The sequence below is a fragment of the Etheostoma cragini genome, chromosome 21 (assembly GCF_013103735.1).
Source record: "Etheostoma cragini isolate CJK2018 chromosome 21, CSU_Ecrag_1.0, whole genome shotgun sequence".
NCBI classification, from domain to species: domain Eukaryota; kingdom Metazoa; phylum Chordata; class Actinopteri; order Perciformes; family Percidae; genus Etheostoma; species Etheostoma cragini.
Window position 1 is genome coordinate 12112718 of NC_048427.1, and position 15295 is coordinate 12128012.

General features: G+C 38.0%; 2 protein-coding genes across 3 annotated transcripts; one reads left to right on the forward strand and one right to left on the reverse strand.

Annotated features, from left to right (window-relative positions):
* The first annotated feature begins 323 nt into the window (after nucleotides 1-323).
* ube2ib (ubiquitin-conjugating enzyme E2Ib) lies at nucleotides 324-8565 on the forward strand. Its single transcript, XM_034860986.1, has 7 exons — nucleotides 324-589; nucleotides 1793-1871; nucleotides 1992-2075; nucleotides 3942-4014; nucleotides 5503-5612; nucleotides 7155-7234; nucleotides 7791-8565. The coding sequence occupies exons 2-7, from the start codon at nucleotides 1806-1808 to the stop codon at nucleotides 7852-7854; spliced, it is 477 nt and encodes a 158-aa protein (XP_034716877.1). The 5' UTR covers nucleotides 324-589; nucleotides 1793-1805; the 3' UTR covers nucleotides 7855-8565.
* Nucleotides 8566-8624: 59 nt separating this feature from the next.
* Nucleotides 8625-12652, reverse strand: LOC117937189 (interleukin-21 receptor). 2 transcript variants are annotated; one of them, XM_034860976.1, is made up of 8 exons: nucleotides 12033-12652; nucleotides 11117-11243; nucleotides 10826-11025; nucleotides 10554-10711; nucleotides 9854-10031; nucleotides 9583-9682; nucleotides 9412-9490; nucleotides 8625-9339 (listed from the first exon to the last, which is right to left on the reverse strand). In XM_034860976.1, exons 1-8 carry the CDS (start codon nucleotides 12166-12168, stop codon nucleotides 8902-8904), a joined length of 1416 nt encoding a protein of 471 aa, XP_034716867.1. In that variant the 5' UTR covers nucleotides 12169-12652; the 3' UTR covers nucleotides 8625-8901. The 2 variants fall into 2 exon arrangements, with proteins under 2 accessions (XP_034716867.1, XP_034716868.1); XM_034860977.1 differs by having other exon boundaries at nucleotides 12048-12525.
* Between the last annotated feature and the right edge of the window lie 2643 nt (nucleotides 12653-15295).

The window sequence follows — 15295 nt, forward strand, 5'->3', positions numbered from 1 at the left end:
GCCAAGATAGAAATCTGCCTGTGTTTATTAGAATTGGACATCTCACGCGTGGGCACTGATGTTTGAAAGCTATAAACTAGAAATATAGACGAAATGAACAGATGTCAGCAGCAGATAGTCCTAATAATAAACGCAATACGTCTCTCGTGTATATAAAAAGAGACTTTTTGCTTTTTTATTTTAGGAACAGGTAACCTTAGACAGAGGCAGAGCGCATGAGCGGTGAGCAACAGCCGCAAAGCTTTTCACCAATAACTTAAAGCTGCTTGTGATGGACTATGTGCCATTAGCGGAAGCTATGCTGCTCAAATGAAATGGAAACGAATAAACAGTCAGATAAAAATAAAACGGCTAAATCATCAGTTAAAGAGGCACTCTCAAAATCACAAACCGTAAAAAATAAACGCATCCATACGGTATTTAAGCAAAGCCGGAAGTAAACGGTGGATGACTGTTTCGCTTCGCTGTTTCAGTGTCTGTCTTCGAGCGGTTGGTTTTTCAGGAGGGAAACTTTGCAAGGTTTAACGGGATTTGAGAACGATTCATTTATTTCGCCTAATTGCCAGAGCCAGTGCAGTCACACTGAAAGGTAGGAGCACACCTTGATGAAGGAACATGTTTATTTTCTTGTGTATTATGATATTTTACCCGCTTCAGTTTGCGCCATTCTCGCTAGTTTTGCAATGCACAAATGTGCGCCTTTTAGCACTGGCGGTCTTTGTCCCTATTCTCTAATGGATTTGATCTAGTTTATTCCTGTAGAATTTTTCACATCCATGTTTGCTATTCCAGAGTAGAGGTCGTTAGGGGTTAGAAGAAATGCAGTTATCACTTATCTGTCATCCCAAAATGTGTTCAAATGAAGTGCAATTGCGCATTTTTGTGCTGCATCAGGCCCTGTCAGACGCTAACAGCGCCAGTGCCTGTTGGGACATAAAATGATTCTGGCGCACATGAGTTAGCTAGCTTAGCAAGCTAACCGGCTAGCTTGCTAATCAAATAGCTTTTTATGGTCGGTTTGTTGACGTTTGTGTTGACTACAAGTTGACAGTAAAACTCAACAAACATGGCAGAAATGAAACATTAATGGTTTTACTTCCCGGGGTCCTTAAGTTAAACACCAGGCGCAACCGAAGAAGTAACGTTAGCATAATCCTTCTTTTTTTGTAGACATGTAACGTTAACGTTATCACCCACTGTTAACTTCACTAGCTAGCTAGGTTAACGTTAGTCCCTTAGCGAACTTGCTGGACATGGTGGTTTAAACCATACTTTAAGGCTTAAAACTGTTTACCATTACGTCTTAAGTTGGCTTGATAGGGTATGACTCCACTCTTATAAAGTTGTTAAATACTTCGTGGGCAGTTAGTTGCTGCTGCCGTTTTGTAGCTGAATCCTCGTTTAAATTGTACCTTAAAATCAGCGTTGCTATAGAGATCATTAGACATTCTACAGAGGGTCTCAATTAGAGCTCCTATTTAACTTTTGAAGGACAGGCAACACCGTGGTTGAACGTTACAACCACCCCTGTGAAGAATTAGTTGGTAAAAGGGATTACAGTCACAATTTAGTATGTAACCATAACGTTAATTTTATCTGGGTGATTTAACTGATAAAACTCCTTCAATTAGGCTTAAGGGCTAATTAATTCACAAATCCTTACATGGTCAGTTCAAGTTTTTAAGGCAACGACCTCCACAAAGTGGACAAGGGATTGTGATTCCTTGCTACCAAGTCAGACCTGGTTAGAATTGGCTTTATAAAATTGACCTGGCATTTTCTTCCATTACAGGAGTACACAAATCATGTCAGGCATTGCATTGAGCCGGCTTGCCCAGGAGCGCAAGGCATGGCGGAAGGACCATCCTTTTGTAAGTTGACATCTTATGATATGCACCTGTTTTGGCTTCACTTTGAGGGTCTATTTGAGCGTCAAGTTCTCTGGTAAACATCTATGTCTTAACTGTTTGCATTCTTCTGGTCAATTTCAGGGATTTGTTGCTGTACCGACGAAAAATCCAGATGGAACGATGAATCTCATGAACTGGGAATGTGCTATTCCTGGCAAGAAAGGGGTAATATATTTTATAGTCTTGCATACCAAACATATTTGTAGGGCTATCCTGAACATTTTTTTTTTTTTTTTTTTGACTTTGGTGCTTCAGTACTAATCAACAGTGAATAATGTTTCAATGACTGCTGTATGTATGTTTAACATTAAAACATGATGTATAAATATATGAATGTCAAGAATTATTATTGTAATAGTTTAGTATTGTATGCACCATTTAAAAAGGTCTGTGTAAAGGCTTTAGGTTGCTCTACACATTATTGTCGGCCTAGTGTAATATGCAACTCAATTTTATACGGTATGTATTAGGGCTGCACTCTATATATATTTCTTTTTTTTTTTCATCGCACTATCAACTGAAAGACACTAAGATTTTTACATTTTTGTCAGTAGAAAGAAAATTGCACTGCATGAAAACTGCAAAACGGGTCCTTGGCCTAAAACACGTTTAAAGAACCCGTTATGCATTATTGGGAACAGGAGGGGAAAAACAACTACATATCTGAATCCCAAAATTACAAACCCAATATCTACCTAATGAGCGTATACTCTGATTTGGATACATACATACATGCTTTACATAACAACCACTGCTAAACACAGTGAGCTTTGTAAGACCATGAGTGTATTTACTTGGACTTGAGTATCCCGGTTATGATCTCGTTTTTGGAGTATCCAGTTTTTGTGTTTGAGCATAAAAAACCCATATCCTGTTTTAAGAAACCTGGCTGAACCCTGAACCTGTTTGAGAAACCTAAATCTGCTAGCTTGAGTATTTTGACAGACGGTGATATTGTTGCATGTATTCCCCTCATCCTGAAATTTTAGAGTGCTGATGACTACCTGTTAGGGCTGAACGGTATTTTGTTTTACCATCACCTGATTAAAGCAACATAATCACAATGTCTCCTAGTATTATATGAATACAATGGTGCTATGCTAGTTAACCAGCGTATTTCTACTTCATTTCCCTTGCCAAAATCACTTCAGAAGAGTAGTCGCAGCACTTACTTGTCTGTGTTTGTAAAGCATTCAAGTTAAACAAAGAATGGTTCACAGTAGAAAAGATCCTTTTTATTTTTATCTATTTACATGCACTCACTGCAGTAGTGATGAAAAAGATTTATTTCCAAATAGAGCTATTTATTTCCTCCCTTTTAAAAAAAATAAATAAATCTCATTAACAGTTTTTTCCAATATCGGGCAGGTCTACTACCTGTGCACGCATAGCATCAGCTAAGTGCCGTAAAATAATGCAAACAATGGTGGCAAATATGAGGAAAATATGCAATAACGTTTAATTCAAATATTCTTTTATTGAACAAATTAAACATTGAATTGACAAAAAACAGGCACCACTAAAAAAATTATAACATTTAAAGTGCAGTTTTCTACTAATATTTTCTTTCAACTGTCTCAAAAAAATCTCTAAATGTCTTTTAGCAATATGTTGCATCTTTTTGTGATGGCCAGTTGATATTGAGAGTGAGATAGATAAGTAAAAGGCATTGGATGCTAACCTGATAAGTCCGTGGTGGTCATGTTGCAGGACACCTATAAATGGGGATATGAATAACTCTTCATTAAGCCTCCTAACCGCGATACTAATGTCCATGTAAAGGAACAAATGTCATTTTTGCAGCACGTTTTCAAACGCATTACATTACATAATAGAACTATGGAGGTACTGTATGTTTCACATTTCCTATTCCAAATCAAGTGTTGATCATTCATTATCACGGCTCGAACAATGAAGAGCCTCAAACCTGCTTTTAAGATGGATCTGGTAATAACAAGGGTTTTAGTCATTTTGGGTGGAAACTTGTGTGAATATAAATCAAATGGTTTGATCTGGTCTGTGTCTCTCCAGACTCCGTGGGAAGGAGGCCTGTTCAAACTGCGCATGTTGTTCAAGGATGACTACCCGTCTTCACCTCCAAAATGTGAGTTAATGTGTTGGACCTGGCCTCAGCCTAAACACAACTGTAATAGATAATACTAAACACTGTAATTACTACACACTGTTTTTAAGCTATAGCAGATTCTTGTAGAAATGAATCTGCCTTATGCAGTCAGTGGATGGACTTAATAGCAAACGCTGCACACAAAAAACGCTTCATCTGAAATGTTTAGCCAGACGCACACCACAGCACGTGTTTTCCTTTGTGTACATTTTGCATTATCAAAAGTAAAAATCGCAATAAGATAGTAAAAGAAAACATGAGTGTTTGAAAATGGCCCAGATAAGGTCAGGAGTACGCCAAGGCTCTCAAAACAGATGGGCAACAAACCTCCATATTGGCTGTTTTTTTATTAGTCATTCAACATGCCTTCATTCACTTCCCCTTGGTGGAATGCCTGCTGCCATAAGTGATTTTGAATGATTTGTAAAAAGGGGTAATAATACATTTTATAATTAATATTTACAATAAGGAAATTGCATGACATAAACACACAAAAACAAGGATTGAATGCTATACTTAATGGAAAATGCTACACACTTGAACTGACAGTCAATTCATGATAGTTTGAGGAGTTGTCTGTACCGAATCTGTGCGCATGTGCGAGATGTTAATCCTGTTTGATGAGGATTTACAACACTGAGCGATGAACGAATCACAAGCTGTTCCCACGCTTCTGCCCTCAGCCTCCACCGGGAAGCTAACGTTAGTTTAAGAGCTAATTTGGCTAACCGCTAGCTGACAGCTTGATTCAGTCTAAAATAATAACTCAAACTAAACTGTGGGAAATGTTGGCTTCAAACATTGGCTTCCTTTATTCAGTGGAGCTCATGGTTTATGGGATAAGTATTTCCTTTGCTCAATATTGAAAATATGTTCACAGTCTTGTATCTTTTTTGGATCTGTCTGTTCGTTTTGTCACTCAATATGTTGTATGTTTATGAGTCATGTCGTAGCTGGTTAGCCTAAGCCATGGTCTAAAACTTTAATACATACATACATACATTTTATTTATTTATTTTGCAGACGTCAATGGGAGAAATTAACGGGAAATTTACTTCCAGATCCCAGGACGGGCAATGGGAAAAATACATAAACATTTGTATTGGGTGTTTATTGGCCGATGTGGCTCATTGACAATCTGTATTGGTGGCGAAAAAACATGATTGGTGCATTTCTACTTGAGATATTGGCCTGCTGTGTAAATCAAATCACGTCCGGGCACTGGGGTGTACAAAGTTTCAAATATACAGCCACGGGGATGGTGTTATCTGAATATTTTATTCAAAGAACCTTAGGCCATTGTTTGTGTGGCTTGCTGCCTTTCAATGGAACAGTTCAGTCAGTGTATACTCTTAAAAAAAAAAAGCCCAGTGACATGCGTGTTCAGTTCATCTCGTCGTCTTGTCATATTGACATTTATAATGAATATAAAACATAAGTGAATTTTAACATTTTCTTGTTTTTCAGGTAAATTTGAGCCTCCACTCTTTCACCCAAATGTGTATCCATCAGGCACAGTATGCCTATCTATTCTAGAGGAGGACAAGGACTGGAGACCAGCCATTACAATAAAGCAGGTTAGGATTGCCAAGAAAACCTTATTTACTTTATTAGGCTTTTCCAAAAGGTCTTTTAAACAGCTTCTATTTCTTTCTTTGGTTTTATACTTTATCTCTAAACTCTAACAAGTTTTTTTTTTTGACTGATTCAACATGTCAACATTGTAACATGAATGGCTATTCCGCTTGAAAACGGCAGTGGAGAAAGCAAGCAAACAAGTGCACACATAAGGCTCTTCTCATATTTTTTTTTTTTTAATCACATCTGATCAATCCAGTAAACCCGAGAGCTGTCAAAACAGGCTAAAAATGAACGTTAAAAACAACAACACAAGGTTCAAAAGATTGGAATATCATATTTTTTGCACAAAATGTCCATAAGATGTCAAACTTATGTACGTTACCTCGTACATAAGTGTAACAACAAATACATAACTACTTGTGTAAACTAATGTTGATGTTCTGCCATGAAATTTAATATAAAGACCGTAACCGACCTCTTGTAGAACGGTGGCTGGTGCTAGAGGAACCACAATAACTAGCTGGCTGGCCATTAATTGGTAAAATGTGAAAACTTAATGTTTCATTCATTCCTTCTTTTCACACTGTAGGAAAGCAGAATTCTATCGTCAGAGTGACAAACAATCGTTTGGCAAATTTTTTTTGTGCAGTATGAATGCATGTTAGGTGGGTGGAAGTGGCAAGCTGTCATTAGCTTACTAACGTTAGCCAGCGGTCGCATGGTCCCTCTGCTCCCCACAGCATGGTGACGTTGCTAGGGGACAGGATGACAGCCCAGGAGACGCACAGTCTGGTTAGCCATCTCCCGGTGTTTGCTGTCTTCCCGGCGGGGAGTGAAGCAGGGGGACCATAGGCTCTGTTCTGTTCTGCCACTGCTGATTCGAGCAATGTGGGTATCATAGCAGCGTTTTTATCCGGTTTCCCCTTTTTAAATGACGAGTAGATTACTGTCGCCTGCTGGTATGGAGAGTAATTTTTTTGCATGCATGCCCAGAACGTACGTGAAACTTGGCTGTCGGTTGTAGTCTGTTGTGTATTCCGGTGTATTATTATTATTATTATTATTATTATTGTTGTTTTGGCCAAGACAAAGGCTATTTGGGCCAAGGTGAGGCGACGCCGCGCCACTGTTGGCCATATTTGCCACTAGTTCTTGGCTGTCTGTATATCTGTAAATGCATCTTAAAATTCACTTAATTAGTGGCCATAATAATTAGGATATTTTCAGATATCTTGGCATAGTTATTAAACACTTGAAAAATGATGGGATCTGGCAAATAAATGCCGGGTTTCTGATATTTAACTTGAAATGCATTTAAAAAAAGAAAAGGTTCAGCTAATTAGTCTTTTTGGGGGGGGGGGGGGGGGGGAATAAGGGATGTTTTGAGCCATTGAGTTCTAATTCAAATGCAAATTGCGAGTTCAAGCAACAGACCTAGACCTTTTACTGACTGACAAATATAAGCAGCCTTATAAGGAAATGCAAAACCGATGAATTGCTAATTAAAAAAAAATATTTTGTGTTTATTTTTCCTTCAGATCTTATTAGGTATCCAAGAACTCCTAAATGAACCAAATATCCAGGATCCAGCCCAAGCGGAGGCTTACACAATCTACTGGTGAGTGACACTGGATTTCATCTTTTTTAATCGTGACACTGAAATGTGAAAGTACTAAATGATTTACAAAGGGACATGTGTGTCTGTGAAAGGTGAAGGAAAAGAAAAGTGACTTATTGTATGTACGCTGCTGATGCTCCCATTGTATTAAAAAAAAGCAATTGAAATCACTGGCTGGGGGGGTGTTGATTCATCTTAGGCGCTGTATAAACAAAAAACTTAAAGGTGCTCTAAGCAATGGCACACCTTTTTTTAGGCTGGAATATTTGCTGTCACATACAGCAAACATCTCCTCACTATCCGCAAGCTGCCTGTTAATTCCAAGATGTTCTGCGTTGACTTAATCTTTATTATCAAATTCTGCGACTGCAAACATGTTTTGTGACGTGTCAAATGACAGAAATGTAGCATTAATTCCAATATGACTGAGGTTTAATTGCAAAAAGTTTGACCTTAAAATTGTGTAGTTTGAACATAGTTCCTGATTTGAGTAAGTGATCAGAGCACCGTGATAACTGCATTTTTTTTGTTTTGTTTTTTTGTTTACCCTTTCCAGCCAAAACAGAGTAGAATATGAAAAAAGAGTTCGAGCACAAGCCAAAAAATTCTCCCCCTCGTAAGGGCGAAGACTTGCTTCGTTGTGGCAGAAGGAATGGGTTTAACAAGAATCACCTCCCCGCTCACTCTCTCAATGAATGTGCGCCTCTCACATCAGGACTTGCTTAAAGACTCCTATTTAAGCTCCACACATTCTGTGCCATCCGACCTATCATTTTGTGTTCTTATTTGCCAGTTGGCGCATAATGCTGGGAGGGGATGGGTGCTTCAGCACCCTGGTTATTTCTTTTAAACATTAATTGGCTTATGTGGTGCAAGGGACGCCGCTCGCTACCAGTTTCATCATCTCCATGCAAGCTGGCTGTCATCAATGTTCAAGGAAGAAAATGTCTGTTTTATATTGCTCTTTCACAGGTTATATTCCTTTGTTTCCCCCCCTTTATTTTCCATAAATTTAATGTAAAATTAGCTTATTTCATTGTCAGTATTTGAACTGCTGTATAATGAATGGCACTTTTATACTGTTGTATCTCACTAGTGTCTCTAGATGGCTCTGTCTAATTCTCTTTCCCAGGTTTTCTATTCAGCATGCTGTAATATATGATAGAATCTGCTGCCTTGGCTGTCTTTTTGTTATTCAGAGTGTTTGCTATGAAATAAATAAAAAATAGCCATGATGACTAAAGCAGGTAGGCTTACTTCTGTATCAGACTTTAAGGTTAAATGGTGCTTTGTTCATGTTTGTGTTGGCGTAAATAAAACTTTCTACAAAATGTTAGCTTTTTTTTATTAAATCAGAATTTACAGCAAATTAGCAAACCTGCAAAACCTGAGGTTTGTTAAAACATCTTGGTTTACATTTACACAATTTACTCATTTGATGCAAGCAAACAGTTCTAGAATTACATAAAATGCATAATGCTGTGGATAAGTGCACATTAAAGTTATAATAGCCAAAATAACTCAAATTAGGACTGTAATTTTATTTTATTTAGCTTAAAGCAGTTGGAAGTCTTTTTGAAGCATTAGTCAAACTGTTAGGCCTATTGATATTTACAGTTCAACTTTACACTATTTTACTGTCCAGTACTATACACAAACGGATCAGCTTATTCTTCAGTGATGGCCTCTATGCTGATCGCCGATTTTGGATGGGCTGATGTTGGTGGTCCCCCATGGTGCTCTGCTGTGATTGGGCTACTCTGTTGGAAAGCGCTCAGGGTGCAGTACTCATTACAGTACCAGGGAGGGTCCCTCTCCAGCCAACACCCTGAGTCTCCTTCAGTAGGACTCCACCCACTTTGGAGTGAGCTCCCGGGAGATGGCAACGGAAACATGGTGCTCACAGCGTACGGGATACCCAGGAGAGAGGTATCCCAGCCCGGGTCAGTTATATTGCTGTATGTACTACCCTCCACGAACTGGTGGTGAAAGTGGGGCTCACACTCTTCCTCCTTGACAACTTCACACTTGATTAGCGTGTCAATTTGGAGCGTTTCCTCTGTCTTCAGCATGTCTTCTGTGTTTTTTTGAATAACCACCCATTTCTATAATCACAGTCATGTTTAGGGACATTTCTCATAAGATACTTAGTATTGTATGGGACATGTTAAGCTTACCTTGAAATCTCCTTGGTAGTCCCTGTACATGGTGTTGAAATATGGTGCTGGAGTTGGGATGAAGGCACTCTGCTGCCACCTATAAGTGTGAGGGGAAAAAACAACATTTAGTGTGTATTGCTTGTTAGAAATTGTTTTTGTGAGGAGTCAAAAGCTGGAGGGGGACCTTACTTAAAAGGAGCGTAGCAGAAAAGGAATATGACTGCCACCATCCCAAATAAGGGTATGAGCACCTTAACCAGTCCAGAAACCAACGAATTGGATGGGAGATCTGTATGGACCAAAATGCATTAATAAAATTAATTAATTATTGTAGGCCTAGATGCAAAAGGATCATTTTTAAGTAATGATTTCCCAATAACTGCTTTCTCAACAAGTTGCCTTTAAGTTGAAGATCCTCTTCATTAAGCTTAGATCAGCAGACTATTTGGAAGAGACTCACCATTCACAGCTGACTCCGTCTCCCAGTGAATCTCAGAAGACCAGTCACTCCACTGTCCCTTGTAAATGGCCTGATTAGGACTTGACCGCACTCTGGCACTGTACTTGGTGTCTGGTACAAAATTCTGATCATCTACAGAAGAGTTCTTGCTTTCTGTGTTGAGTTCATGCGATAAAACCTGAGATAGATAAACAGGTTATTATGTAGGGAAACTGCTAAGGAGAGAAGTGTCCTTTACGGAGGCCCGTTAGTGATCAAACAAACCAATTTATTTGTAACAGATATATGATGATTATTAAAGAAAAGTGCAATGGGTAAATGATTTATCAATGTTACTACAAAGAGAGTCATAGTTACAATCTACAATTTCAAAATTGCTTTATGACTCATTTTTATTTTGACAAAATCAGTGCTGTCAGTCTTTTCCATCATGGTACAAATCATGTGTACTGATCAGTCATTTGATTAAATGTGGGGGGTTATTTCTTGATAAATTGTATAAATTGTAGTATTTAAGTACATCATATTATTACCTAATCTCGACCCTTTTGGTACAGGGGTCCTGTGTCAAAATCTTGTTTTCGGAGCTTTGATATTGTGATAAATTAGCGGCATGTTCGGCAAACTTTAGCCGCCTCTAAAAAGCTTGTGTTATTCTTTCATTCCAAGCACCAAATTCTGGTTCAGCACTGAATCTCACATTGTGTTTGTCTCCTCTTTTGTAGTAATGGAGCTGATACTTGAAGTTGTTGATCAGATTGGTCTCCTGACCAACTTCCTCATAGGTGTTTCTCCAGGTGAAGTGGTGTTGACTTGAGTTGTGGGTGACTGTGAGACAGCACGGTGCGTTTGGTTTAACTGAAGGTAAGACACATTCAAGACAAAAATACACAACAGGCAGGTTTTTAAATAGGCAGACATCATTATTTATCTACACAGATACTATACAGATGTGTTCAGTGGGTTTCTTACTGGTTGTCAGAGGCTCATAATTGTCATCCAGCTTTTCACACAATTCAGACCCATCAGTCTTGTTGTGGCATAGCGAGATTTCAAAAGAATCTAAATCGTCAAAGGGCTCCGAATAATCGTCGTCAGGCATCGGATTGGATGTGTTAACGGAGCAGAAGTAATCCCCATTGGTGTTTTTCAGCATACACACAAACTTATTTCTGCACAAAGCAGTAATGAAACAATGTCATCATCACATTTAAGGTCATATGTTATTAATACGTGTGAATACAAAAAAGAAAAAAGCCTCACCTATATGTGTGAATGAAAGTGAGCCAATAGCAGTTGCTGTCTGAGCTGTTTTCCGATGGTGCGATGCTCAGGGAGCAGTTGATGGTGAACAGGTAATCGTTCACACAGTGAATATTATGGTCCACACCTAAAACATATACAGCCAATGTTTTATTGGGGGTGTATGGAGAAAAGCAGATATTTTACGTGTCACTTTGTAACTTCATTTAATCAACGGATCCCTATAGTTGGGGAATTCATCTCTGTATTTGTAGGTTTTTCTTTCCCTCTCCAATACGACTGCATCCATCCAGTCTATAAAAAACATTTTAAACTGCAGGATTTATGACTTATTGTAAGAAAAAACTTCTTTCATCACGTTTAAAGTTGCAGACTTAAAACACAGTCACCCATCTCTTCCATTAAAATCCCTTTTTAGCCAATATGGACAGAAGATACAATTACGGGGACCGCTAACACTGTTAAAGTCCAGATGGACATGTGAGTATTGGTTTAGGAAAAAATTGTAACTTATTCTTAATGGATGATTGTAAAATGGAAAAAACAAATCATTTATAAATGACTCAGCGGCATCTAAAACTGTAAGTATATTGGTTTATTGTAGAATGAAAAACATTACATTAATAAAAGATAATAGACTTTCCCTTTTATAATAGGAAAGCTTCCCAGACTTTTCCCAGAAGTCAAATAAAACATTGCTGATGTCCTCCTCGGAGTCAGTTAAACAGATAACAGCCTCTGAGCCATTTATTCTAACTTTTAATGTGTATGTTTTATATCTAGTTTTTAAATAATCGTACATTTACCTTTTACAGTTATTCGTTTGGCTTTTGCACCAAGCAAAGTACAAAAGAACGTACAATCCAAGCAATCTAATTATCAGGATTTTCTAACACATGAAAAAAAATAAAGATACTGGCAGAGACGTAACCTGTGATAGGATTTCCATGCAGACAGACAATGTTAGTAGATCCGAACAGAAACACGATGAGCAGCGTCGGCTTCAGTCTCAGTGGAGAGCAACAATCCATCCCACCAGAAGGTCCAGGCATCACCTCGGTCCGGGGAGGTCTCAATTAACTCATGTTGCACTGAAGCATTTGTATAAAATAAATATAAAACAAGAGGCAGGCATCAGTGAGTCCGTTGATAGTGATAGCGATCACTCAGCGGTCTCTACTCAGAGAGGATGTGCTTTTTTAAGAGAGCAGTTGTAAAAGGAAAGGGTGCGAGAGGGGTAAGGCTGCAGACTAGGCAAACATAATGTTGAGTTTCAGGTCACAACCTCATAATCGATTATACTTTGCACTGAGTTTGGTTCTTTTCATGACATTTGGCTAGGTTTTCTTATTACCAGACGTATTTTAATTGCTTTAGAAACCACTAAAAATCCAAAATTGATAATGCTTTTGAATCTGTAAATGTTTTGCCTTTATTCTTTCTACGTCCTTCAGGTTTCTTCCCTTATGGTAACCTACTGAATAGGCACAAAGCTGGAAGAAATTCAGGTCATACCAGCACTGATAAGATTAAATTTGGATCAACAGGCTGACAAGACACCAAAAATAAACATGCAATGATGTCACGTAACATCTCTCTGGAGCTTTGCAAACAACAATTTGTCACATAAAAGCTCATGTGCTGTAAGAAATCTAAGTACTTTAAATCACACAAATTTACCGTGGACATAATTCACATGAAATGGATTTAACACATATTTATGGACGTTGGTTGTGATTGTCCATATACAATATAAAGAGTTCCCTTCTCAAGGACAGGGATTCCTTGTGGCTCTTTGTATGAATTAACACATCTTTAAAGTTTTTCACACTAGATAACAAAACAAAGTGACTTCTGTGAATGTATTTTAGCTTTGTGGATTGATTGGAGGTTACTGTTAGTAAGCAAAAATATATATGCCCAACTGGCAAAACTCACTTTATGCTGGTGTACTTTAGTGATGACTTAAATGAATTTATGTCATCTGATTCAACAAAAAGATGTAGGGCAAAACATATTGGTAATTTTCTTTGTCAAATGGAGCAGCCTGGAATTGGAATATAAGTTATTGTGCAACTTCCAAGAGTGTTGTGCAATGTGTAGAGCAGAGACTGGAGATCAGCTAAGTGTTGGTTGTGTGTTGTGGTGATCCTATATAAGATACGAGTCTTCCTCTGACGATTTTGTTGATTTAGTGTTAGTGACGTATACACTAGTAGACTATCTCCGTGTGTGGGTTCATACACAGTGCATGAAGTCATTTGCAATCGATCAAGAGAATGCAAGAAGTTTGACCCTGTGTGCCAGTTCTAGCTTTTTCAGTCTAATTGGGACAAAACACGATTAATGCAATGCATTACACAAGACTGTTAATTTGTGGTCCAAGGGGGTAAGGCTTTGTTAGCGTGTCAACATCATCACATTGTTACAGTTGTTGCTAAAGGTTAAACGTTAAGAAGGCAATACTCTCAGGGCTACTTTTTATACATACAAATTGTTTCAGAGATCGTTTGAACAGGAAAACAGTAAACGGCATGTGACCACGCAACAGTCAAGTCCATGCGATAAAATAGGTTTCATTTGGGTTTTTGCTACCCTAAATATCTGCGCACGTCTAAACTCTTTACTTTACCACAGAGCATAAAGGAGGCCTATTTTTATTTGTTCAAACCTAAATGACTTTCTGTTCCCCTCACTTGAAGCAATGTAAACTTAACTTGAAAACTCAAGATGGTAATGAAGCTGTTGTGAGATGGGAGTAATTTCAAGTCTATATTGTGCAAGAGCAGAAACCCTGATAGCTCCATCTCAACTTGTCGCAGTTCCGCCACATCTGATACGAGCACTTTATTTTTGTACTTCGATAAGAATGTTTCCTTCTTCGCGATAGAAATATAAAGATAGTAGCAAAAATGTAACTTTTGACACCAAATAACATGCAATCTGACTAATGAAGATCTGGGAGTGTGATTGCGGCAGCATAAAGTTGTAAAGGTTTTTTCAGAAATGAAATCGGCTGATCAGAATAATAAAATTAACCAGACGACTTCTGTTTGAAACAAACACAAATCTTCAACGACATGCAAACCTCGTATAATATTTTTTTAAATTACCAAGATAAAATGTTTGCAACAATAACTTAAGACTCAACAATTTGTCATAGTAACTCAAAATACAAATGATTAGAAATACCCTAGTTCAAAGTCTACAGCACAGCTTTACTGAAAAACTCACTAGTCTAAATGAACTGCTCATAGAATGAGATCTCACATCAACCTGAATTCTGTCTCAACCAATAAACTCAGATGAATTAGACAAAAACGTGTATTTTATTTTTATCTTTCACTTGCAACACAAAGTAATACTAATTGCTGTGTGATATAAGCAATGTTATGAATTAAAGGTTGGAGGCCTAGTATTAGGTGAGCAAACCTAAGCAGTGTTGCAACCTATTTACCCAATGTGTTGCCTGATATAGGAACATATCATATTATATAATTCATGACGAACACATACCAAGATACCAATAACAAGAAAGCAGGATTTCTCCATTTTGCATGAAACACAGTACCTACCGAGATCTGACCTATGACATCTTTGATTCCTAAATATTGCTACATTAGGGTTAGGCAATTCATTAAGGTTATCCAGATAGTCATGCCTATGTAAAAGTACTAGTTCCAAACTGTAAAAATACTCAAAAACGTTAACTAAGTAAGAAAAATATCATTCACCCTTTTCATTATCTTTTGAGCTGGACTTGTAGGCCTGCATATTTGCTGGGCAGCTTGTCAATAATGAAACATCATATTTTACAAACATGTTTTCTGTACAAAAATCTTAATTTGTCTTAACTAAAATATGTGAGATTACAATAATATCTAAGCATTTGACAAAGTCTGCTACTGACTCTTTTTGCTTTGAGATCCAAATCAACTGTTTGTCTATCACCTATATGAGGTAAGAAAGACTTTATTGTTTAGTCAAAACAAACAGTCTTTCGGCCAAAGAAATAAAATGTATCTCACCAAGGAATTTCTTCTCCAGTGTATCTGTCCGCTGTTCAAAAAAGGAACCCATCACCTCCCCTCCCCTCCACCAGGAACTGGCCTCTGTAGACACAGCAGTCCAAGCTGGAGGTTGTTGTTCTAGGAGTCACCAAAGGACCCCCCCCCCCCC